Raw genomic sequence first — 22,996 nt, forward strand, 5'->3', positions numbered from 1 at the left:
TGTAATGATGCTAGGCAGATGTTCCTTGTTTGTATCTCTGGCACGATGCCCAGCACACAGTAGGTGCTCAATAAATATCTGTGGAAAAAAGGAGGAAGCCAGAGAGGAAAGCGATCTCCAGGACTGGAGGCAAATTAACTTGCCCCAGTTTGATCCTTACCAGGTAACTCCTCAGGCAGGAAAACTGTTCTTGGACACAGACTAAGCCCTGACGCTGGCCTCACAATCTTCAGGTGATCGACAGAGGAACGGAGGGACGGAGGTGCAGGGTATGCAGATCAGAAGCCAGAGCTGCTGCCCGCAGTGGATCAGAACCCGGAAGCGGCCTAGCAGTCCATCTGCCCTCGCATTGCTATATCGAAGACCCATGGGTTTGCAAAAGGACACTCAGAATGGTCCCCAATCCTCCCGCTTGCCTGGGGCTCCACAAAGCGTGACTGGCCAGAGCGGCCAGGACGTTGAGAACTGGGCAAAAAGCCAGCCCTCCAAGCCCTGGGATCCGACTCCTCGTACAGGGAGTCTAGGTCTTTGGGTCCACTCCGAGACTCCGCAACTGATCCGCGGTGCGATCGCGGCCTGGTCCCTTCCGCTCCAGCGCAGAAAGTGGCTCCTGCCTTCTGGCTCTGAGGTTAATTTAAGCAATAACCTCACCAGCGACCCTCTTTGACTGGGGTGACTCTTGGGGAAGCCAGAACTGGCCCATAAAGATGGAAACATTTGCATAGAACTCTGCACCTTGAGATGTGAACCCACAGGGCCCAGGAGAAGAGGCGACCCCGCGGGCAGGGAAGGACCAAAGTGGGCTGCAGGGGGTGGGGGATCTCCCCACACCAGCAGGGACCCGACACATCTGCATCCGAATGGGATGGGGCATCTAAGTCAAGGAGCCCTAGGAGCACCGACACCTGCCGGGGTAAAGGAGCGCAAAGCGAGGGCACTCTGTAAGCGGCAAGAATTAACGTGGACAATAAGCCCCACTCCTATACCCTCAGCGCCTCCCACCCCTCCACACACACACTATTTGGCAGTGTCTACACAGATCATTTGAAATATGCTTTTCAAGGCAGTGTGATTTTTAGGAAGGGACAGAATCAAAGGGACGGATTTAAATATAGTTTCCCCCAATAATTTGTCTTTTCCAGTCCTGAAATCCGTCCAACCGCAATTCCAACGATACTTCTCCCTGCGTAGACAGAAATGCCCCGGAAGTGAGACCAGTCTAAGGAGATTTTCCAGCACCGGGGAAACAGCTCAGACCTACAGGGCCCCAGCTTCCTAAGGCGAAACGCGCGAGACCCCTGTAGCGGCAACTATTCGCATCTCCGCAGCCGCTCCCGCGGGGTCCGCTGCGTACCCCTCGTCAGCCGCGCATCTCCCAATAGCTGGAGGGCGGGGGTGAAGACCGGGACCCTGTCGGCCCCCTCCAGGAGTACGAAATTGCGGCGAGGAGGCTGTCCGTGGCCGGCAGGAGGGCACCCGGCGTAGACCCCCGCGGCAAGGAGCAACGCGAGGACGCAGACAGCGAGCGACTTCCGTTCGGAGTCCGTGTGGAGCGAAAAGAGAGCGCTTGGCGGAGACCGGGGACTCCGAGGTAGGAACCCCGCGCGGGTGGGAAACAATCCCAAGGATGTCGGCGCCCAGGGCAACCCGGGGACGCAGGCACCGGAGGAAACCGCCTGGCTTCGCAGCGGCCCGAAGCGTCTTGGCCTCCGGCGCGGCCGCAGCGTCCGGCCCGCACCGCTCAGTCGGCTAGGAAAGGAGGCGGTGCCCGCTCCGCCCCGCGCTGCGCCGCGCCCACCAGCTCGCGGAAAAATTGGTTGCGGAAACTTGAGCTAGGAACCTCTGTCCTCCCTACAGCTTTCCACGCTGGGACGGGTCTATCCGACCTTAAAGAACAGAATCATCACGCTCCGAAACTCCAGTTAACGTTTGTTTTGCTCTCAAATACCCTGATAGACGCAAAGCTTAGGAGGCTGAATTATCCTGTACGACCTCTGCCCACCTCAAGGTCTCTTTCACCGTTTCTCCATAAATCTCAGAGCGCCAGCCCCGAGGACAAATGTGAGCTGGGTCTCATCATCCCGGATGGTCCTCCTGGACACATCGCCAGTCCTTAGCCTAGACAACCTTTGGAACCACGTATCGTAATAATTTACGCACAAACCCAAACTCGCCTCTCTTCTCTCTTTGGCGGTACGCGCGGGGTATGAATTAAATTCCGAATCCGGTCCGTAAAAACCCTACGCGAGCTGCCTGCTCCAACCGCTCGAAATCCTACGAGGCACGCTCCACACTCAAAATCTTTTCTCCCTTTCTCTTGCAGGGTCCCTCGTTTAAACAGCGTCGGCGCCTTTATTCGCCTGACCCTATGCGAAGGAAAACCCGCCTGATCGGTCATTGTCTGGTCCGCGACCGCCCCCACCCCCGCCCCAATCAGTGTCACAAAAACGCCCCTTTCAACGGATTCCAAACCCTCTTCACCCGGGCTCACCGAGCCTTCAACTTCATTAAGTGCGCGCTACGGCGGCTCTGGAGGAGGCGAAGTTTAAATAAACCCGAGCGGACAGGGAGGAGGGGTGGGCCTGGGGAGGGTTGCTAGTTGAAGGGGAGAGAGAGAAGTGTTTTTGAAAAGGGGAAAAAAGTCATCAGGGGAAAAGCGCTTTGTAACCACGAAGACGCGCCCGCTGTGGCGAGAACAAATTGGATATGGAGGGGAAGTGTCCGCCCCCACCTCAACTCCGGCTCCTGGGTGGTCCGGGGAGTCCCAGGAGAAAAGAAAGATGGGGAGGAATCGGCGGTGAAAAGAATTAACCACTTTAATTGGGCTGCAAGAGAGAAGTAGGGAGAGGTTCACCGATGTGCCTCGATCACCCAAACCAAATGCCCTTCAATAAAATAAAATCCCTGCCCCTAGCCGTGGCTGAAAGACGTATGTCAAAGTTTGAGAATCAAGGCTGTTCTCAGCCATAGAAAGTAAATCTGCAAGATGGGGTAAATTCTGTCCGGAAAGACCCCTCCCCCTCCTTGTGGCCTCGGGCCTCCCGGCGCCGGATGAAAAGGAATGAAATTGAACGAAATTGAACGAAATGAAGTGAAATTGACCAGTGAAATTCGCCAATTTTCTTCCCCTTTAAACTGCCCGCTCTCGACAGCAGTCTCTGAACCCCAGGCCGATTTCTTAGCATTTTCTTTTCTCACCTCGAGAAATGAAGGTGTGCCCTGGATATTTTCTTATTGTCACCGATTGTTGGGGCCTGTGGGGGTAGCGGCTCAGCTGTCTCCACCCAGACAGGAAGGGAACCCACAGAAGCTGCTCCTGATGGGATGGCTATTTCTCCCCCCAGTGAGCTGGTCTCCTAAGTAAGCCACCTTACACTGAACACCCACCCTTTGCACCCACAGGCGGGAAGGAACCACTTAGAGTCCCTCTGGTCTGGGGGTGTTGGGGGTGGGGACAGAGGGCTCTACCATACAAATCTGCAATCCTCTCATCCTTCTTGCTCTTCCCTACAGTCCAGGTCCCAGGTGGGTCCTTGCCAGTTCCTAATTTACAGGTTCTGGGCCCACACAACCTAAAGGAGTCTCAAATTCTAAAGACCCTCCCTTCTCCCCTGCCTTCAGTAGTGAAGATCTCTCAGCAATTTTTTTTTCTGTATTTTTCAAGGCCAGTTGGGCAACTGTGGCTTCTTTGTGGCTCCCAGTCCTCAGCCATAATCTGAGCCAGATCTGGCCTTCTTGACCCATAGGGAAACTGGGATCTGAGTCACGGGTCTGGGGCCTCAAGCTTCTTAGAAGCCCCTGGAAGGGTGTATCTTACTCTTGCCCGATCCTCCTATTTCTACCTCTTCCTGATAGGAAAGACACACATATACATACAAGCAACATGCTCAGATGAATTTACACACACACATTTACTTCACAAACACACACTGAGGAGTCCAGAAGGATCTGCTGCTTCTCCTGGAAATAGCGACTGAGGCAGTATCTCATCTGCCTATCCACCATCAGATATGAATTCTGGCTGACTTAATTTTCTCTCCTCTAAAGAGGAAAAACCCAACTGATAAATCTTTTACTTGAAGCTCCAACCTAATATCTGGGAGTGACATATTCATGGTAAATGAGATCATGTAAGCTACAAAACGCTTTATTGAGGGCAAACACACACACAGTCATGTTCAACCTTCCTCAAATGAAAAGAAATGAAATCAGCAGGCATTACCCTTTCTACCACTAACTCTAACCTTTATTCTTGTGGACTGTTTGATAAAATCATGGGAAGGTGGCCCACTGCATTCGATCTCCCCACCCTCCTACAGTCTCTCAAGGAGAGGGAGGAGAGAGCACCTCGCCTCTGGCAAAGGGGCTACATTTACTACCTGCGCCTCCAGCCTTGTCTCTCCTCTGATGGGGAATCAACTGACTTAGGAGTTGCAATCACTGTTCCTCAGCCCTGGTGCATTCTCCCTACCCTGATCCTGATTCTGACCCTCCTCCCTTAGGGCACTCAGTCCTCTACCTCCTCCTCCTTTCCTGCTGTTGCTAATGCCTGGGAATCTAGCTAAAGAGGCCTGTGGGGCTTCTCCCTGACTGCCCCTCTCAAGTTCTCCAAAGCTGGTTCCCTGACCCTGTCTTCCTCCTCCTTGCTTTCTGTCACTCTAGCCCAACACTCGCCCTCAGCATGTGTCTGTTTTCCCGCAATGGCTAAAATGCCTCGTTCTGTACCTCCACATTTCTCCTTCTCTCCTATGTCCTCCGCTGAATGAAGAGAGCTGAGTAACCATCTTTGTTCCACCCAAAGCGTCCCCTCCTGCCCAACATGCTCTTGAGTCCGGCCAGCTGGAGTCCCAGGCACAGGCAGCAAGCTGGGAGACTCACTGGGCTTATGGAAGGCTCCAGCCATAACTCCCTATGGTTTTGCACTCCGGCAGTTGGTTCTGGCTGTGAGCATGGCTCAAGGGTTGGGAAGGTTTGGCTTAACAGAGTAGGACCGCACTGCCTCTCTCCTTTGGCTCATAGTGCACTTCTAACCCTCTCAGGCCAGAGGAAAGAAGAGTTTCACAGTCCCCCCCCCACCATTCAATCTTTTCATTCAGACCTGTCCACAACAACAGGAGGGAGGGGGGTCCAAAAAAGGCTCTACAGTGGCTAAAGAGAGGTCTCTCTCTTCTTAAGGACCCAGAAAAAGATAGTGACAGAGAATCACAAACAGAGACACACATTCATGAACACACAAAGAAATAAAAATGCAGATATCCTAAAATACAACTCACTCCCCACCCCAAAGGAGGACAAAAAGCAAGGATACACGATGACCCTCAGAAACACAAACAGGAACCATAAGCTCCATGAAAGCCTCCGCACGCAGAGGCATACAGAATATGCAACAAGACACACAATTCACTCAAACTGTACTTAGTGGATACAGTGTCCATGAGCACTGGGCACCCAGATAAGCCCCTGCCACGCTAAAGTCTAAACCAGAAGATAAGAATCCCCAGGTGCATTTGAAACAAAACCTCTGTGTAAAACCCCAGGCAGACATTTAGGACCAGAGCGAAAATGAAAGTGCTACAGGGGTCACAGGCTTCCCAGAGTCCTGGCCCCATCAACAGCCAAAGGCCAAGGCCACAATATTCCCTGTATCCAATAAGCCCAAGCCCTCCTTTACCTGTCTGGGCTGCCCAGGGCCCTTCCCCACTCCCTCTCTACCCGGGAGTTGGGTGTCTGGGAGAGCCCCGACTGGGAAAGGGAAGTGCAGGCAAGCAGACAGAGCTGGTGACTGCTGGAGTTCACATACATTTATTCAACTGACACCAATGGGAATGGGGGGGAAGACAGATTTTTTTCTTCCACACAAACCATCAGACGATTTCACAGAGAAGTCTAAATCAATGCACACCCAGTGGACAGAGAACGCAGATAGCGGCCCGCTGTACAGATATTTACACATAATTACAGGACCCCCTGCCATAGGATGTGCCCTCGCCCACCCCATCCCCACCTCTCCAGTCCTTGACCCAGACCCTCCTCTCCCACCCCAACCTCATTGCCTTTAGCTACAATAAATATCCCAGGGCCTGGGACAGAGCAGAGCACTGAGAGGGCCGCTGGCCCTGGATGGCTGGACCCAGCCGGCCATGGGAAAGGGGGAAAGTTCCTTCAAAAGCACCCCAACACTAAAGAGGGAGGATGTTCCTCAGTGTGGTGGGATCCGGGGTTTCTGCAGGGATTGTGGAGACCCCTCGCTCAACCTCTCCGTTCAACTTCGCTTGTGTAGACACTGCTTTAGGCTTCAGAGAAAACTAACTTCCTTGGAGAACAGCAAGAAAAAAAAGTTGAAAATTTCTTTTAAGCACAAAGCGGATAATAGGTATCTTTAAATTATAATATTGGACAAGCAGTGCCTCAAAGTTGGGGAAGGAGTGAGGGAGAGGCAGAAAGGGAGACCTCTCTGCGCAGTTGGGTGTTTCTGGCGGAATCTGCAGGGCCTGGGCAGACATCTCTCTGGGAAAGCATTCCTCCCGGGCCTCTGAGAGGCGCAGAGGCTGGGGAAAAGTGAAGGATACCCCCCGCCCCTTTTACTGCTCATATTGGAGTGGGATCATGGCTTGCGATTTCATCGCATAGACCTGGGCCTCTCCCTGAGCGATGGAGCCCGCTTCGTCCCAACTATTGGCAAAATTATGAGCGTGGAGCCTGAAGTGCCAAGTCACGAGCGCCGGCCCAAGGTCTGGAGACTCTTCATAAATAGACTCCCTGAGTTCCGCTGAGACCGCAGGAGCTCCCGGGAGAGGCTGAGTGCGGGCCTTACCGGCCCTGAGCTCGACGTGGTCAGAAGTGGCAGCCACTGAGGCCGGCGACTTTGCTGGCAAACGGGGGCCCTGAGGACAGGAGCGCGTCCCCGGGGTGCGAGAGGCGGATGTGGCCGGCCACTGGAGCCAGGGCTGGGGCAGTCAGCATGGCCAAGACCTGGGCTTGACCCCCAGGACCCGCCGCCGCCGCGAAAGGCGATCCCGGGGAGCCCTCGCCTCCGCCCGGGGGTGCTGCCCCGCCGCCACCGTGGCCCATGATGTGGTCTATAGAGAAGGAAGGCCTCTGCCCGGCCCCGGTGCCCCCGGCGCCCGCACCACCGCCCGCGTCCGTCTTGAGGCCCTGGCGCAGGAGTGCGGTAGACAGACCAGCCGCGGTGCCGGCTGCGGGAGGGCTCAGCGACGCGGGGTAGAAGGCTTTGGCGCAGCCCAGCTCGGCGCCCAGGAAGGCGGGCAGGCCTGCGGGGCCGGGGCCCGACCCTGTGCCCGGGGCAGGCGCAGGGGCCGGAGCCGAGGCTGCGCCCGCGAACACCGAGGCCGTCGGAGGTCCGGGTGGAGGAGCAGCGGCGCGGCCTGGGGGTACCGACAGCTGGCAAGGCGCGGCGGCGGCGGCGAAAGCGAAGGCGTGCGGGTGCGGATGCGGGTGCGGAGCCGGGCCCGGTGGGGGTGCGCCGTAGGCCGGGAGCGCCAAGCCGTAGCCGTAACCGTAGGCGCCATAAGCGGCGAAGCCCGGCAGGAAGGCGCCGGGGTCCCCCGCCGCCGCAGCCCCGCCACGCAACAGCAGCTCCGGATGAGGGTGCGTGTGTGGATGCGGCGGCGGTAGCGGCTGCCGCTTGAAGCGCTTGCGGCGCCGCAGGAAGCTGCCGTTGTCGAACATGTCGGCCGACTCCGGGTCCAGCGTCCAGTAGTTGCCCTTGCCCGGGTTGCCCGGCTCGCGGGGAATCTTGACGAAGCAGTCGTTGAGCGAGAGGTTGTGGCGGATGCTGTTCTGCCAAGCAGGGAACTTCTCCCGATAGTAGGGGAAGCGGCCGCTGATGAACTCGCAGATCTCGCTCAGCGTCAGGCGCTTCTTGGGGCTCTGCAGGATGGCCATGGTGATGAGCGCGATGTACGAGTAGGGCGGCTTCACCAGCGGGCTCCGCGTCGCCGCGCCCCCCGACGGCGGTCCCGGCCCGGGCCCCGCCGCGCCCCGGGCCGCCGAAGCGCCCGGCCCGGGGCTTCCCGCTGCGGCCGCCGCCCCCCGGGGCGCTAGAGCGCGGGGCTCGCCGTCCGAGCAGCCGCCGGACTCCTCCTCGTCCTCGGCTGCGTCCGCCTCGGTTTCCTCCGGAGGAGGCTCGGGGCCGTGGGGGAGCACGTCCCGGGGGGCGCGGGGCCCGGAGCGGGCAGGGAGCTCCCCCCCACCGCTGCCGCCGCCGCCGCCCACCACGTCTATGTCTGCGTCGGCCTCGGACAGCGCGGCCGGGGAGCTCTCGGAGGACATGATCTCGCAGCAGCAGCTGCCCAGGGTCATGGTGCCGCCGCCGCCACCGCCGTTCTCCGGCTCCGCTCCGGCCGCGGCTCCGGCTCCGCCGCGCTGCCTCTGGGGCGAGTGTGTTTTGCGCGCGGGCGGGGAGGGGGCGGGGGACTGAGGCGGGGAGGGAGGGGTGTCCCCCAGCTCCGCAGCGACCCCTCGTGGCCCAACTCGCCGCTCTCACCTCTCGGTGAGCACCCGACTGGCTGCTGTATCCGCCGCCCCGGGAGCCGGAGCCGGGCGCCTGCACCCGGGGCGTGGGCGGAAGGAGCTGAGGCTGCCCCTGACCCTGGCCGGTGTCGGCCCCCAGTGCCCCCGGGATGGGGGGTAGGGGAATTAGTCCCTCCCGCCTCGCGGCTGCCTAAGGCGGAAGAGCGCGAACCCGGGGCGGAGCTCCCCGAGCGGGGTGGGGCGGGGCGGGAGGGGGCGGGAGGGGGCGGGCGGACTGCCTCGGCGGAGGGGCCCGGCGGGAACAAACAGCCGCCGCGGCGGGAGCTGGCTCGGGTGGCTGGAGGCGGGTCCTCCTCCGCCCGCAGATCCCGCAAACGCTCCGCTCCCCGGAGCCGCCGCCTGGAGCCAGTGCGCTCAGCCCCTGGATGTTAAGGTCCACGCGGGCGCCAAACGGAGCCGGGAGAAGTAGCGACAGCCCCCACCCTTCATCTACCCAAGGCAGCGCCCTGGGCCACCAAGGCCGAAGCGCAGTTGGAGCTCGAGCGGGAGCCTGAGACGGCCCGACCTAAGCCGCCCGAGCTGGGCCCGCCGGATCCCAAGCGGCTTCCGGCCCAAGGGGAGACGCACTTGAGTGACCGCGAGGAGCAAACTTGGCGCTCTCAGCCTCGGGCCTCGGAGAGGTGAGAGATTCCGGCTGCGCCCCTCTCCTCCCTTCCAAAGCCGAGACCCCGCCACACATCCTCTTGCTGCGGCGCGGGACCCCGGACGCAGAAGTGTGTGCGGGGAGACCCGGGGAGCGCGTCGCCTGTCCGTCGCCCTCTCCCCGAAGCTTATGTGCGGCGCTTCGGCCGCATTCCGGGAGCGCGGACCGACCCATCGCTCTGAGTTTGCCTGCACCCTGCCCTTTTCGGTCCGGGTATCCGTTTGTCTTGGGCTCTGTGACTCTGTCTCTCGCCTTCGGTGAATCTCTGCCTTGTTTCCTGTGGAAACCCTGCATTTGTCTGGGTGTCTCTTCGTGGGTCCGAGAATCCCTCGCTCCATTTCCCTACCCCCAGTCGCACTGCAGGGCTGCTCCCCCTTTCTGGCCGGACTTGTAGGCTCTACGGACCGGCCACAGGACCCCGACAGACACCTTCCTCAATGAACCCTGACCTCAGCCCCAGGCCCGCGTTGTCTCGTCTCTCAGGAGCCCGTGCACACAAGGTTGGTCCTGTGCCCTTCTTCTTACGAGCCGGGTTTCTGCCCAGCCCATTAGCCTCCTTTCTCCCCTGGTCAGGAACCCAGCCACCAGTAGACTGGGCCCATCTCAACCGTGAGCGGTGACAGGGGTGGTAGGCGCTGGTGGTGGGCAAGAACTGAGCTGATAGACGGGCTGCTGCCCCGCCAGCGCCGCGCAGTGGTCAGATCTCCGGCAGGCGAGGCCCGAGACCCAGCTGCCCTCAGCTGTCTCAAGGCTGTATGACAATCAGCAAGGTACTTTCCCTACCCAGCCTCAGTTTCCTGCTTTGCCTAGTAGTTAAGAGCAGGAACCCTGAAATTAGGCTGCTGGGATTCTGGTCCTGGCTTGCTTATTTACGAGCTCTGTCATCTTGGATACATTTCTTAAACTCTTTTTGCTTCTGTTTCTCCCTCTGTAAAAATGAGATTTAAAAGCGCACCTACCTTCATGACTAATACCTAAAAGTAGCTATATCACTCTAGGCTACTTATGAAGAGGATATTGAGAGCACTTTGCAGACTCTTGGGGAGAGAGAAAGCAGGTGGGGGTGTAGTCTCCCACCTGGATCTCAAGCTATGGTCTAGCCCTCCACTGGGTTACCCGTATTGGGGTAACTGGGTTATCTAACCCTCTCTGGTCACTATGCTGAATCAGATCCCCTATAGATAAGTGCTGGAAGCAGGGTGTGAGGGATCGCCAGGCCCCTGCAAGCTGTAGTTCAGCAGGATTGTTGTGAGGGTGGATACATTCTTTCATCTAACAGTTTCCAGCCTATGGAATAATCTAGTGTAAATCCAAATTTCCCATTCCACAACCAGAGGCCCAGAGGGGGGTGGGGTGGGGCAACCAGAGGCCCAGAGAAGGGAAGAGACTCACCTAGGCTCCTACAAGATAGAGCAGGGCCAGGTGCTTGTCACTTAATCTTCATGATAGAGGTCTCCATCCTCTCAAGCCATCTGGCTAAGAGCAGAGGAGAGTGGAAGCAGGTCTGACTGCCCCTGTCCTGGGGGAGAAAGTCCTCTGTTCCCCCTACACACACTCCTCAGACCAAGGGGATCCACCTGGTATGCAGGGTCTGCATAAATCCACCTGGTATGCAGTCTGCACAGTTTATGCAGACTGTGGCCGGTCCGTAGAGCCTACAAGTCCGGCCAGAAAGGGGGAGCAGCCCTTTCGCTACCTCCTTCGCTACTCCTTCCTGTCCTCAGGAAGATGAGAAGAGGTCCAGTCCTCAAACCATGGACAAGCAATTGGGCAGGGGTAGTGGCCCTTTTCTAGGTGATAAGGCCCTCCAGAGAAAAAGGTGGGGGGCGAGGGTTGGAAAGAAGTTTTTTGCATGAGTCCAAATAAACTCACATATCTAAGGTTGCTAGATTTAGCAGATTTATTTTATCTGGCAACCCTACACCTACCCCAAGCTTGTGTATTACTTCGTGGAGCTCTCTCTGGTACTCACAGGTAGCCCAAACTGTCTACGGCATATCAGCTCCAGCCCGGTTCTGCCCTGCTAGTATCTAAGAAAATGGAGAGGAAAATCAACATTGGCCTCAGCTTACTACACCTCACCTTCTGAATGTCTTCATTTCTAAAATGGCAGGCGTTCGCCAGTCCCTTCCTCCCTTGCCAGCACTTTCTGGCTCCCCAGGCTCCGGCCTCCTGCCCAGCTTCAGGGTCAGGCTGGCTGAGACATTTGCTGCCCACATCTCCTGGGTTCTGAAGGTCCAGGCAAGACTCTACAGAGCCGCCGTGGCTGTGGGCTCTTGCCTCTGCCTGGTTCTGCTTCACACTCGCTGCTTGCTGAGGCCCAGGTTGGGGGGAAGGGATACAGGCCCTCAGTCCCTGTTCTGCAGTGTGGGGGCGGGACATGATCTTAAGGAATCCTGGACCCTTCAAACACACACTTTTACAGGAGTGCAAACAGGCTCTGGAAATCATGTGACTTGGCCAGGCTCTTGAAGCTCCCCACGCTACTCCCAGGGTTGGGTTGGACCCAGGTGTCAAGACTCAGAGGCCAGAACTCCTTTACTTATCCAAATAACTCTGCGTAGCCCCTCACCAAGCTCGGGAGAGGTGTTTCTAGGAACCTCTCATCCCTCCCAAGGTTTTGGTGTAAATCTAGAAGGGCCAGTTTGTGTTGAACAACACCAGGAGTAGGTGAACTGGGGGCTGGGAGAAGGTCGAGGGGGACCTTGGGAATTTATTTCGTTTTCTGCACTTCTCCGCTGGCACCAGCCTTTCCCACCTGTGGGCTCAGCCTCTTCCAAACCTTCCGGTCACATTTGCTATCTGGGTGACTCTGTCACTTCCCTCCAAGGAAAATCTATGCTTCAGCGCCCATGCCGGAAGCTTCCAAGAAGCAGAAGGCAACAGGCTCTGGGGGCCTTGGCTACAGTGTCCCTAGTAGGGTCTGGCCTTCTCCTTCCTCTGCCTTACTATTTCGCTACCTCCTTCGCATAGCCAAGAAACAACTGGAAGGAGGCTTTTGGGGTCGCATGTTGGGAGGGGGGTCCACCCCAAAATGCCCGGACAGCCAGGGAGTTGTTGCATGTTTATTGTGATGTGTTGCTGGCTATCAGTGGTGTCCCTCCCTTTATGGCTCCTCCCTTGGCTTCTTATGGTCGCCGTAGACGTGCTGTTCTCGACTTAGGGAAAACGACAGCTATCAGATGGTTTTGAGAATATAATGAAGTCAATCGCGAAAGTGGCGAAGAGCGGCGCTGAGCGAGCAGGAGGCGGGACGCGGAGCGGACCGACCTCACGCGCGGCCTCCCCGCCGGATGAATTCTGCGAGCACAGTACGGCCTCAGCCGGGCAGGGGGACACCACGCCCGCACACTTCTCCAATTTTATTCACAAACCTTGCCAGTCTCGGGGAAAGCTGCGAGACCCGCGCAGCCGCCCCCTCTTTCCGTTCCTCCATCGGCTGCAGCTCGGGTGTGGGGGATGGGGGCGACAGTTGTTTGGCGGAAGCCGGGGCATCTCCGCTTGTTCCAGAGCGATCGGCTCCCTTGGCCCGGGCGGGAGGCGGGAGATTCCAGATCAGGAGACCTGAGAGGAAGAACCTCAGGCGGCGGGGCTCCCCACACACAGGAGCAGGGCCCCGGGTCAGAGTTCAGAGAGAGGCCGGACCCACAGCAAGCAGAGAAATGACAGGGCTCCCCGCCTGTGTGCCTTCGCCCCAGCCCACCACCCGTCCTCCCCCAAGCGCCTCTGAACTGCTCCCCACACCTCCACGTACCCCCCACTTCTCAGAAAAAAATGTCTTTCTCTTCTTTCACCATGCCTGGCCACAGCCGCCTCCCGGCACCCCCATCCTGGGACTACGTAGTGGGGGGGCTCCCTTGAGCCCCAGCACCGAGCAGCGGTTGAGACCCGAACGAGCTGCGGAGCCGGTCGACTCTGGTTCGCGGGAAGAGGGTTGCGGGCCCAGGCAAGGGTGAAAACAGCGCGGCTCCGCAGCCGCCCAACCTGGGGCTCTGGCTTCGCAGCGACCGCGGTGCGACAGGCTCCCCTCGCAGGGGAGACGCACAGCTGGGGGCAAGGGAGAGGGGACGCTTCCAGGTGTGTCGGAGCGTCAGCCTCAGGTCTGAGTGCCCCTACTGTCTAAGTGCGTCCCGGGTTTTTGCGAACGAGGGTCTGTTTCTCCTCCCTCCGCGTGCGTGTGCCCCTCCGGACGCCGGTGGCTCTGTGTGTCCGACCCGCGCCTGTCCCGAGTGCTCCCCTGCCAAACGCACGATGGGTGCGGGGACTGCCCTGGAAGCCTCGCCGGCCAAAACCACCGCTCTGCCCCAGCGCCGGAAGCGGCGCGACGTGGCTGGGACTGCGAACCCACTCCAGGTCCGCAGCGTGACCCTGGCGGGGAAGGAGGATGTGTGAGGGTGCAAGCCTGGGTGTGGGTTTGGGACGAGAGCCGGGGGAGAGAGAGGAGAGCGCACGGGCACGGCGCGGCGGAGAGCCGGGAAGAGTGTAGCGGCGGCCTCCTGCCCACCAACTGGAGGCCACCCGCTGGAGCAGCAAGACCTCGGGACCCCGACGCCCTTCCGCAGCCCTGAAGTGGGGCAAGGCGGGAGGGAAGGGAGGAGGGGCCCAGCCGTCCGAACCCGGTAACCGGCGCAACACGCACATGCGCGCGCCGTCGCGTTTAGCCTTTCGGAGCCCCAGGCAGGGTTGCTGGTGAAACCGTAAGCCCCTGCGTGGTTGGGGAAATGATGCCGGGTGCCTGACCCCTCTGGGATGCGGAGCCGCGTAAGCCCCACCGAAGCAGAGCGAGGGGACCAGAGGGCGTCTCGGCCTTGCCATGTAGACCCGGTGACCGATTCCTGGGGAACAGCGACCTCTGGAGGAGCGGCGCGTCCACGCAGAGAGTCAGGAACTGGACGACCAGGTCTAGGACCAGAGGGCCCTTTCTCCACCCCACCCCTTTGGCAAACTCATCCAGAGACTCATAACCTCCGGACTCTTCGCGCATGCTTGCTTCCTTTCCCAACCTGTACTAATGCTTGAAATCCTTTCAGAGATCCCGCCTCCTCCAGAAAGAAGGCTTCTCAGGAGCCCAAAGCATCTTGCCCTCTTCCTGCTCTGAGCTCCTCCTAACTGAAAGCCTGAACCCTTGACAACAGCGCTTGCATCCTGCTCTGCACAGCCGACCTGCTTCCTGCCTCGCCGTTCTCCAAAAGACCATTAATCCATACACTCCACCCACCCTTTGCATTGTATGCTGGGTGTGCTGTTTTTCTTTCCCTCCAGTAAATAAAAGACTTAAGTCATTTATCCCAAAATTGAACTGTAGGTCTTAAAAGTCCGTTTACCAGAGAGGGAAACCCAGAGGGAAGGCTGACTTGCCCAAGGTCACACAGCAAATTGGTAGCAAAGGCGGAACTAGATCCCTAACCTCTCATTTCCCAAGCCCAGAGCCCTCTCCATTTCACCTGGATGTGGGGAAGGGCTCATTTTGAGGGGTGAGGCCTGGTTGGGGGAGTCGACATAAGGAGAGGGGAAATACAGGAGAGAATGGGGTAGAGGGGGTCACCGCTCCAGGGTGGGGCAGGAAGGAAGAAAGAGGGGGCAAAGCTGCCCTGGAAAGTCAGACTCTTCCTTTCCTCAACCCCAGCCCAGATCAAGCTACTTTGAAGGACTCTAAATGTCAGGGGTTGGCTAAGTGTCTTGCCTCAGGAGGTGGGTGGGCTGGATACAGCCTCAATTCAGGCAAATATCGCCCTGCCCTCTGCCCTGGGAAGGGGGAGAGGGGCTAAGAAACCTCTGCTAATACACACCCAAGGGGTGCTGCTGAGACCTCAGAGCAGCAGGAAGAGGCCGCCTGGTGCTTGCAATTATAAAGTTAAAGGAGAAACTAGGAGGATGATTCTCATGCAATGTGCATGAGCCCCCAGTGATAGCTGCCCTCAGCTGCTTTGCTTTTAGGGAATCCTGTGTTTGTCTGCACAGATAACCAGGCAGCCTGGCCCCTGCCTCTGTGTCCAGCCACACCTCCAACCCCTGCACTCCACTCAAAACTGCTTTCTCTCGCTCTAGACCATTACCTGCAGCTCACTCCTGCCTGGCTCAGTCCTCCTAATCCTCTGCCCATTTCAAATATCAAACTTCATGAGACACTTTCCGCAACAACACCTCCCATTGGCCAGGCTATGAGGGGCTCCTGCCTGTGTGCCCCCAAAACACTAAACTCCCTCTATTGTCATCATTTATCTTCCAGTCTGTCACCCTCTGTAGACTGTTCCTTGAGAACACTCATTATGTTGCCTTCATCCTCATTTTTCCTCCTCTACAGGGTGGAGATAATAATTGTACCTACCTCGCTGAGTTCTCGTGAGGATTAAATGAGCTAATGTGTATAAAGCCCTCAGCCCAGTGCCTGAAACTGTGAAAAAGCTCATCAAACATTTCTCATCATTATCAGTCACTCTGCCTCCTGCCAGCCACAAAACCCAACACACGGTAGGTATTCAGTGAATGTTACACATGTGGATACAGGAACCAATGAGTGAATGAATGAACAGTGTGATGTATTTCTCCCTCTTGTCTGGGACTCCCCAGACAGATAGCTTCCATCACCAGCGGAAATAGGTGTTCTTTGAAAACAGACATTGCTTCTCCCCCATCAGTCCCCATCCGCGAAGGGAGGAGAACACGTCCCCCTATGAAAGAGAGTCTTTCCATGGTCCCTGACCCCAGCATTCATTGGATTTCTCTCTTGTGTTCTCTGTCTCAGTTTCCTTCTTTTAAAATGTTGTGACCAATCAAACCAGCCAAATCCTGACAAAATCTTCCAGGGGCTCCCCATTGCTTATAAGACAAAATTCACTCTCCTTAGCATGATGAATTGAACATGTTTACAGTTTTGGGGTATCCCATTTCTCTGTTGGATTAGACTTCCCCTCCCATAGTCCACATGGTCCTGATGGGACTGTCCAATCTCTGTGTCCTTCACACTTACTTCCAAGAGTAGACAGGCAACCCAGCAAGGTCAACCATAGCAACCATTGCAAACCCAAGTCCCAGTGATTGGTCTAGTCAGGAGTAAGGGACCTAAGCCAAGCCAGTCACTCCTTCTACAAGATTTGATATATGGACTCTAGGACTTCAGGAGGAGTGCTTCTCCTTTTGGATCAGAAGATCAGGTGGAGAATGTGGTTTGACACTGAAGCCCATACACAGAGGAGAAACAGGCTAAAGAGAGAGACAGTTTAACAACAGTGCTGCGTCCACCAGCTCTGCCCAAAACTCGAATCCTTAGACTTCCCAGACATTCTAAAGATATTCTCCCTTTTCTTAAACTAGGTGTAATGACGTTCTGCGAGTTCGAGTTGAATTTCACAAACAGCAGAGCCATAAGAGAGGAGGATCCTGGGTCCCTAAAACCTTTGAGGTGCCATACCGCCCTGAACTGCCTCAAGACTTACGGGGAAAGGAAATACATTTCAATATTGGTTAAGCCACTGTTGTGGAATTTTCTTTGGTGGGGGGGGGTGGTGGTAGTGGAGTCTGTTACTCACAACTGCACTTAACCCTAATTAATACAGGAGGGGATGGAAAGATGCCCTATAGACACAAAGGACCAGTCTAGGGTCATTAGCCTGGAGAATAAAGGGCTCAGCGTTGACACAGCCCCCACCTTCAAATCTCTACAGGACTGACCTGGAGCACAGAGACCATGGCAAAAGGGAGCCTGAAGGCTGTCAGGAGACTCAATATCTGTGACTCCATGGAAGGAGAGCCTTCTAATAGGGCTGTCGCTCAGAGAGGTGATAGGTGACATTGATAGGAGTGAGCGCCCCATCACTGGAAATGTGTGAGCTATGGCTGGGTGATCACTGGATAGGAATCTAGGCACAACAGACAGACTATAAGTCTTAGAGATGGGTTCAGCTTATGCCTCCACCATGTATTAGTCTCAAACAAATACCTTTCTAAGCCCCAGTGTCCTTGTTTGTGAAGGATCCAGATAGCTGGGTTGGAGACAGAAACCAAGGAAATTTCCTAGCTGTCACTTCACAGAGACTCCTGACGCTTAGAACGAGCCAACTATGAGTCAGGATGCCTCAGAGAGGATCCTTGCTGGCCTCCCAACCTTGACATTTTTTAGGATACCTGCTCCAACCTGCCTGTTGAATGCACCTCCCCCTGGTTTGTTCCTGCAACTGGAGAAGAGCAGTGGAGCCTGAGTCTAGGGGCCTGAGATCTCCTCTCATCCCTGCCTGTGCCCCTCCCAGGTCTTCTGCTTCCTTATCTGACATGTAAGAAGTGCATCTCCTGTTTTGAACTCAAGAATCTGGCTCAAGAATCAGGGCTCTTAACTACTGTGCCCTACCTAACAATTCCAAAGGTGAGTGATTGCCATTCACAGCAATAATAATAACCATGTTTGCATGGTCTTGACCTGCCCAGGCTCCTGCTCATCCTGTCTCAGTCAGCCAGAATGGTGCCATCTGCTACATGAGCTGACACCACAGGTCTGGTCCAACCCAGATGTTCCCAGGCTACTGAGGGCCTTGTTTTACGAAGTGGATTTGGCTCCCCCTTAGTCACATGCATGCCTCTCACAGGGGGCCTGCTGCTGGATCTTCCTTCATCCACTTCCTCCCATGAAGCAGGGCCACTCCCAGTGAAATGGGAAATCCAAGGCCAGAGAGGAGCAGATCTTAGAACATGACCCGATGATCAGAAGGAAGTCACAATTGGGGATGAGGGATGGCAGAGAAGGGGAGATGGCAGCATTTGGCAGGAGGCCTGGAGGCCTGAACAGTGGAGGTCTGAAGAGCGAGCTTCCTACACCTGTCTCTGATGCCCAGGGTTGGGAGACTGAAAGGGAGAAGGAGCCATCACTCTGGACAGATTGATGGCCAGGGCACAGACCCCACTCAGGTTAGAAGTGGCAAGTGCCCAGGCTTCCCAGATCCAGAGGCCAAACCATCTGGTGAGGGGCCCTAGTGGGAAGTTCTGATGGGAAGGTCACAGGGGAGAGGGCAGTGAGGTTTGAGAAAGTGGAATTCTGACCATGGTCACCAAGGGTCCCTTTGAGAAATAAAAGTGGACAGCTGCCAAAAGAGCCAGTGTGGTCCCAGGGAGCTTAGTGTGCTGACAGGGACTGCGTGGAAATGCACTTCCGGGAACTTCCCCTGCAGATATATCTGCACACATGGGACACGTACGGGCTCTCACTGCAGCTGGGTCTGGAAGGCCGAAAGGTGGGAGACAGTATTAAGTGTCCACTGACAGGGGGTTGATTAAGCAAACAATGGCACATCTCACAAGGAAACAGTATGCTGTGTAAATAAAGAAGTTCTTTATCCATTGATCTGGAAAGAGCCCGAGATGTATCATTGAGTGAAAAAATTAAAGATACTTAACAGTGTAAAAACATTATGCTTCTGGGGCGCCTGGGTGGCTCAGTTGGTTAAGCGACTGCCTTCGGCTCAGGTCATGATCCTGGAGTCCCTGGATCGAGTCCCGCATCGGGCTCCCTGCTTGGCAGGGAGTCTGCTTCTCCCTCTGACCCTCCCCCCTCTCATGTGCTCTCTCTCATTCTCTCTCTCTCTCAAATAAATAAATAAAATCTTTAAAAAAAAAAACAAAACATTATGCTTCCAATTGTGTTTTTCTAAAGGAGAAAATATATTTGTTTTGGTTTGCATATGCAACAAAAATATCTAGGAGAATGAATAAAAAACTAATAAACATCTGTTGGGGCAAATAAATGGGGAACAAAAATGGAAGAGAGACCTTTCACTCAATACTCTTTTATATTTTAAAGCCAAGTAAATATATAGCCAATACAACAATTGAATAGATACTTTAAAGCAAACAATGGAATCATCTGAATGAATAAGGCTGAGTATGTAGAACATATGAGTAATAAAAACTGTAACTATGTGGTAAACACTTTCTATGGACTCCAACCTGAAAATATGGCTGGTGGCTAATGTGGAAGGCAGGGACATTTAAGCCCAATCTAGTGGGTGCCTATGGGCACTGGCCTGTAGCCCATCAGGCAGGGAAGTAGGCGAGTCTGCTAGCTAAGACCCCAAACTTTCTACCTTACCCTTTTGCTCTTTTCTGCCCATCTTTCTCTGTCTCTGCCTCTTGTCTTGGTCCCATCTAAATTGCTTTGGAAGTAGTGGACTTTTTTAGCCTGCCAGGCTGGACAGGGATTAGGATGGAGGAAAGGGTGTTTCACAGAAACTGGAATAGCTGGCTTCTCCTTTTCTTCAAAACCCCAAACCAGAGCTCACCTCCTCCGGGAAGCCTTCCTTGTGAAGCCCACCAAGCCCCGGTCCCTACACAATTCAGGAAGCCAGTCTGATGCTTAAGGTGGGGCCTGCGTACCCCTCAAGCAGGGTCCGGACCTCTTGTCTCTAATTCTCCTCCAGCCCCGAAACCTCAAGCCCAGCCTCCAGACAAGGGGTATCTCAGGCCAAAGTCCAGTGTGCCCAGCCCTAGCGAGACTACCCAGTGAGGGAAACAGGGTAGAATATCCTCACCCACCATCATAATGGCTTCAGTAGTTACAAAAGCCATATCACCCTGGCAGAGAGGGCAAGGCACATCCTCCCTCTTTCAGAAGAGCCTGAGCCTGAGCTCAAGGCAGAGGCTCCAACTGGTGAGTGACCAAGGTGACCACACACCCCCTCATCTTGTCAGCACTCTGCGTACTATATTGTCACCCACCTATATTTGCCTCCTCTGAGCAGGGCAGTGTCTGATTCATCTGAGTCCTCCGCTGGGGAGGAACACACAGTCACAGAGCTTGGAGAGTGTTGCAAATGGCTGTAAAAGACAGAGAAAGGACAGGAGTTGCCTAAGTGCTTGACCAGACCTCAGATTTCCTGACCTCAGCCCAGCATGCTTTCCTCTATTTCCCTCTCACAGAGTAGATCAATTCTTGGCAGCTGGGACTGCCTATCCCATCCAAGCCCCCCTACAATGGGGCAGCTACCAAGGGCTGCCAAGAAGAATGGAGGAGGAAGGGCGATCTGGGAGCGCTTCCCAGGCGAGGTGGTAACTGCAGCCAGTTTTCCTCTTCCACACCAAGCAACTGGGTTCCTCACTGGAGTGAGTGACTTTCAGCAGCAGAAGCCACTCCCAGCCCCAAGTAGCATCCAAATGGATCCTGGTCAAGCGCATACAAGGTGGCCAATAGGTGGCGCTTTCGTCTCCACAAAATTGATGAGAGAGGGAGGGAGGGAGGAGGGGAGCACACGGAAAGGGGTCTGAGTGGGGGAGCCCAGAAGGGGAGGAAGTAGAAAACTGAAAGAAAAAGGAACCCAAAACTTGTCACTTGGCTTGGAAAGTACCTCTCAAGATCAGGGCGGGGGTGGGGTGGAGGGGGCAGATATTGGGGTGATTAGAGGAATTTGGGGGCACTTTGTAGCCAAATTTCCATTTCCACTTGCCTCTTCCTCAGAGGCAGAGAATGACTTTGGACATTGGAGTTACGTGTACCTAGAGTCGAGTTCTTTTTTTTTTTTTTTAGATTTTTATTTATTCATTTGACACAGAGAGAGAGAGTACAAGCACGGGGAGCAGCAGAGAGGGAGAAGCAGGCTCCCAGCTGAGCAAGGAGCATGAGCCACCCAGGGGCCCCTAGAGTCAAGTTCTGAGTCAGTAACTTTGCAGCTTGACCTGGGTGAGTCACTTAACCTTTATGAGCCCCAATTTCATATCCTGTAAATCGGAGCTGATAATTCTAATAATGCCACCCTGCATTCCAGGAATAAACTGTACTTGATCATGCATTTTTTTTTTTTTTTGGTAATACACTACTAGATTCAATTTGCTGATATTTCATCGAGGAACTTTGAATCTGCTTTCATATGTGAGAATGGCTATATTTTGCATTCTCACCCCTTCTTTATCAGGCTTTGAAAATTTCATGAAATAGATAGAGTTGGAATGACTTCCATTTCTTCAGTGTTCTAGAACAATTTATATAACTAGAAAAATAGGTTCCTTGATAGTTTGACAGACTTCATGGGCAAAACCAACTAGCCTAGGTTGGCGCAATGGAGGGACAGTTTCTGACAGTGTTTTCGGTTTCTTCTGTACTAATGGGTCTACTGAGATTAATCACTCCTTAAATCAGTCAAGCCAGGCCAGGTTGTCTACCAGTCAAATGACCACCCCAAGCTTTCAGGGTCAGCATGAGGCTATGATTATATGGGAAAGTTTGTAACCTCTGTGGAATAGGAAGATTTTAGCCACTGATTGATTTTTTTCTATACCTTTGTGGTTTTTTTTAAGATTCCATTTATTTATTTGACAGAGAGAGAGCACATATAGGGGAGTGACAGGCAGAGAGAGAGGGAGAAGCAGGCTCCCCAGTGAGTAGGGAGCCCAATTCCAGGACCCTGGGATCATGACCCAAGCCCAAGGGCAGATGCTTAACCGGCTAAGCCACTCAGGCACCCCTTTTCTATACTTTTGTATACCTATTTTCTTTTCTTTTCTAAGATTTTATTTATTTATTTATTTGACAGAGAGAGAGAGAGCGAGAGCAGGAACACAAGCAGGGGGAGTGGGAGAAGGAGAAGAAGGCTTCCCGCGGATCAGGAAGCCCAATATGGGGCTCGATCCCAGGACCCTGGGACCATGACCCGAGCTGAAGGCAGATGCTTAACGACTGAGACACCCAGGTGCCCCTTGTATACCTATTTTCCTCCATCACCACTGCTATCTCCACTAAGCTACCATCCTTCTCTGCCTGGATACTACAGTAGCCTTTTCATTGGTCTCCCCACCTCACCCCATCCAGGATCCCTTCTAATAGCATATTTAGGGCTATGAAATTTCCTCTGAGCACAGATTTGACTACATCCTATGGATTTTTTTTTAAGATTTTATTTATTTATTTGAGAGAGAGAGAGTGTGTGTGTGCATGAGCAAGGGGAGGGGCAAAGGGAGAAGCAGGCTCCCCACTGAGCAGGGCAGCCTGACTGGGGGGGGTGGGATCATGACCTGAGCCAAAAGCAGCCACTTAACCAACTCAGCCACCCAGGTGCCCCTATCCTACAGATTTTAATATGTACTATTCTCACCTTTATTAATTTATGGGCAGTCTGTAGTTTCAATTTTCCTCTAACCTGAGGGTTATTTAGATAAGCAGTTTTAAATTTTCAAGGGCTTCATTCAAAATGTGGTCCAAGAACATATTCTTATACATGTAGGAACTTATGAACATTTTTGAATGTTGTGTTTTCATTTCAATAGTGATCTTAAACACATTCATATAAGCATATAATGAACCACTTACATGAACTCCTGATATAAATATCAGAGACCTGATATTTAGAGTCTTCATTTACATTTATTATCAAGTAGTACTCCTTTAATCTTGAGATAAGACAAAAAACAATGTAGACCTTATAAGTAAATGCTGCATTTGGGCCAGTTGGTGGCATGGCCTGCCATATGAAGGAATGCTTGCACTTCATTCAAAAGAAAACAATGGGAGGGGCGCCTGGGTGATTCAGTCAGTTAAGCATCTGACTCTTGATCTCAGCTCAGGTCTTGATCTCAGGGTCTTGAGTTCGAGCCCTGTGCTGGGACAAAAAGCAAGCAAGCAAGCAAGCAAAGCAAGCAAGCAAGCAAGAAAGAAAGAAAAGAGGAAGGGAGGATGGAAAAGAGAAAGAAAGAAAGAAAGAAAGAAAGAAAGAAAGAAAGAAAGAAAGAAAGAAAGAAAGAAAGAAAGAAAGAAAGAAAGAAAGAAAGAGAGAAAGAAAAAGAAAGAAAGAAAGAAAGAAAGAAAGAAAGAAAGAAAGAAAGAAAGAA

General features: G+C 54.4%; 1 protein-coding gene and 1 long non-coding RNA gene across 4 annotated transcripts; one reads left to right on the top strand and one right to left on the bottom strand.

Annotated features, from left to right (window-relative positions):
- Positions 1-6,042: 6,042 nt before the first annotated feature.
- On the bottom strand, positions 6,043-8,678 carry FOXD2 (forkhead box D2). Its single transcript, XM_045895424.2, has one exon. The coding sequence runs from the start codon at positions 8,320-8,322 to the stop codon at positions 6,835-6,837; it is 1,488 nt and encodes a 495-aa protein (XP_045751380.1). The 5' UTR covers positions 8,323-8,678; the 3' UTR covers positions 6,043-6,834.
- An 88-nt stretch (positions 8,679-8,766) lies between these two features.
- LOC123859636 (uncharacterized) lies at positions 8,767-16,664 on the top strand. Of its 3 annotated transcripts, XR_010410945.1 has the most exons (4): positions 8,767-9,696; positions 12,340-14,096; positions 15,501-15,667; positions 16,511-16,664. It is a non-coding gene; the product is annotated as an uncharacterized LOC123859636 (long non-coding RNA). The 3 variants fall into 3 exon arrangements; XR_006794539.3 differs by lacking the exon at positions 12,340-14,096; XR_006794540.3 differs by lacking the exon at positions 12,340-14,096 and having other exon boundaries at positions 8,767-9,173.
- Positions 16,665-22,996: the final 6,332 nt, after the last annotated feature.

The sequence above is a fragment of the Mirounga angustirostris genome, unplaced genomic scaffold (assembly GCF_029215605.1).
Source record: "Mirounga angustirostris isolate CCGP_5_RB_7025 unplaced genomic scaffold, mMirAng1.0.hap1 SCAF_4, whole genome shotgun sequence".
NCBI classification, from domain to species: Eukaryota; Metazoa; Chordata; class Mammalia; order Carnivora; family Phocidae; genus Mirounga; species Mirounga angustirostris.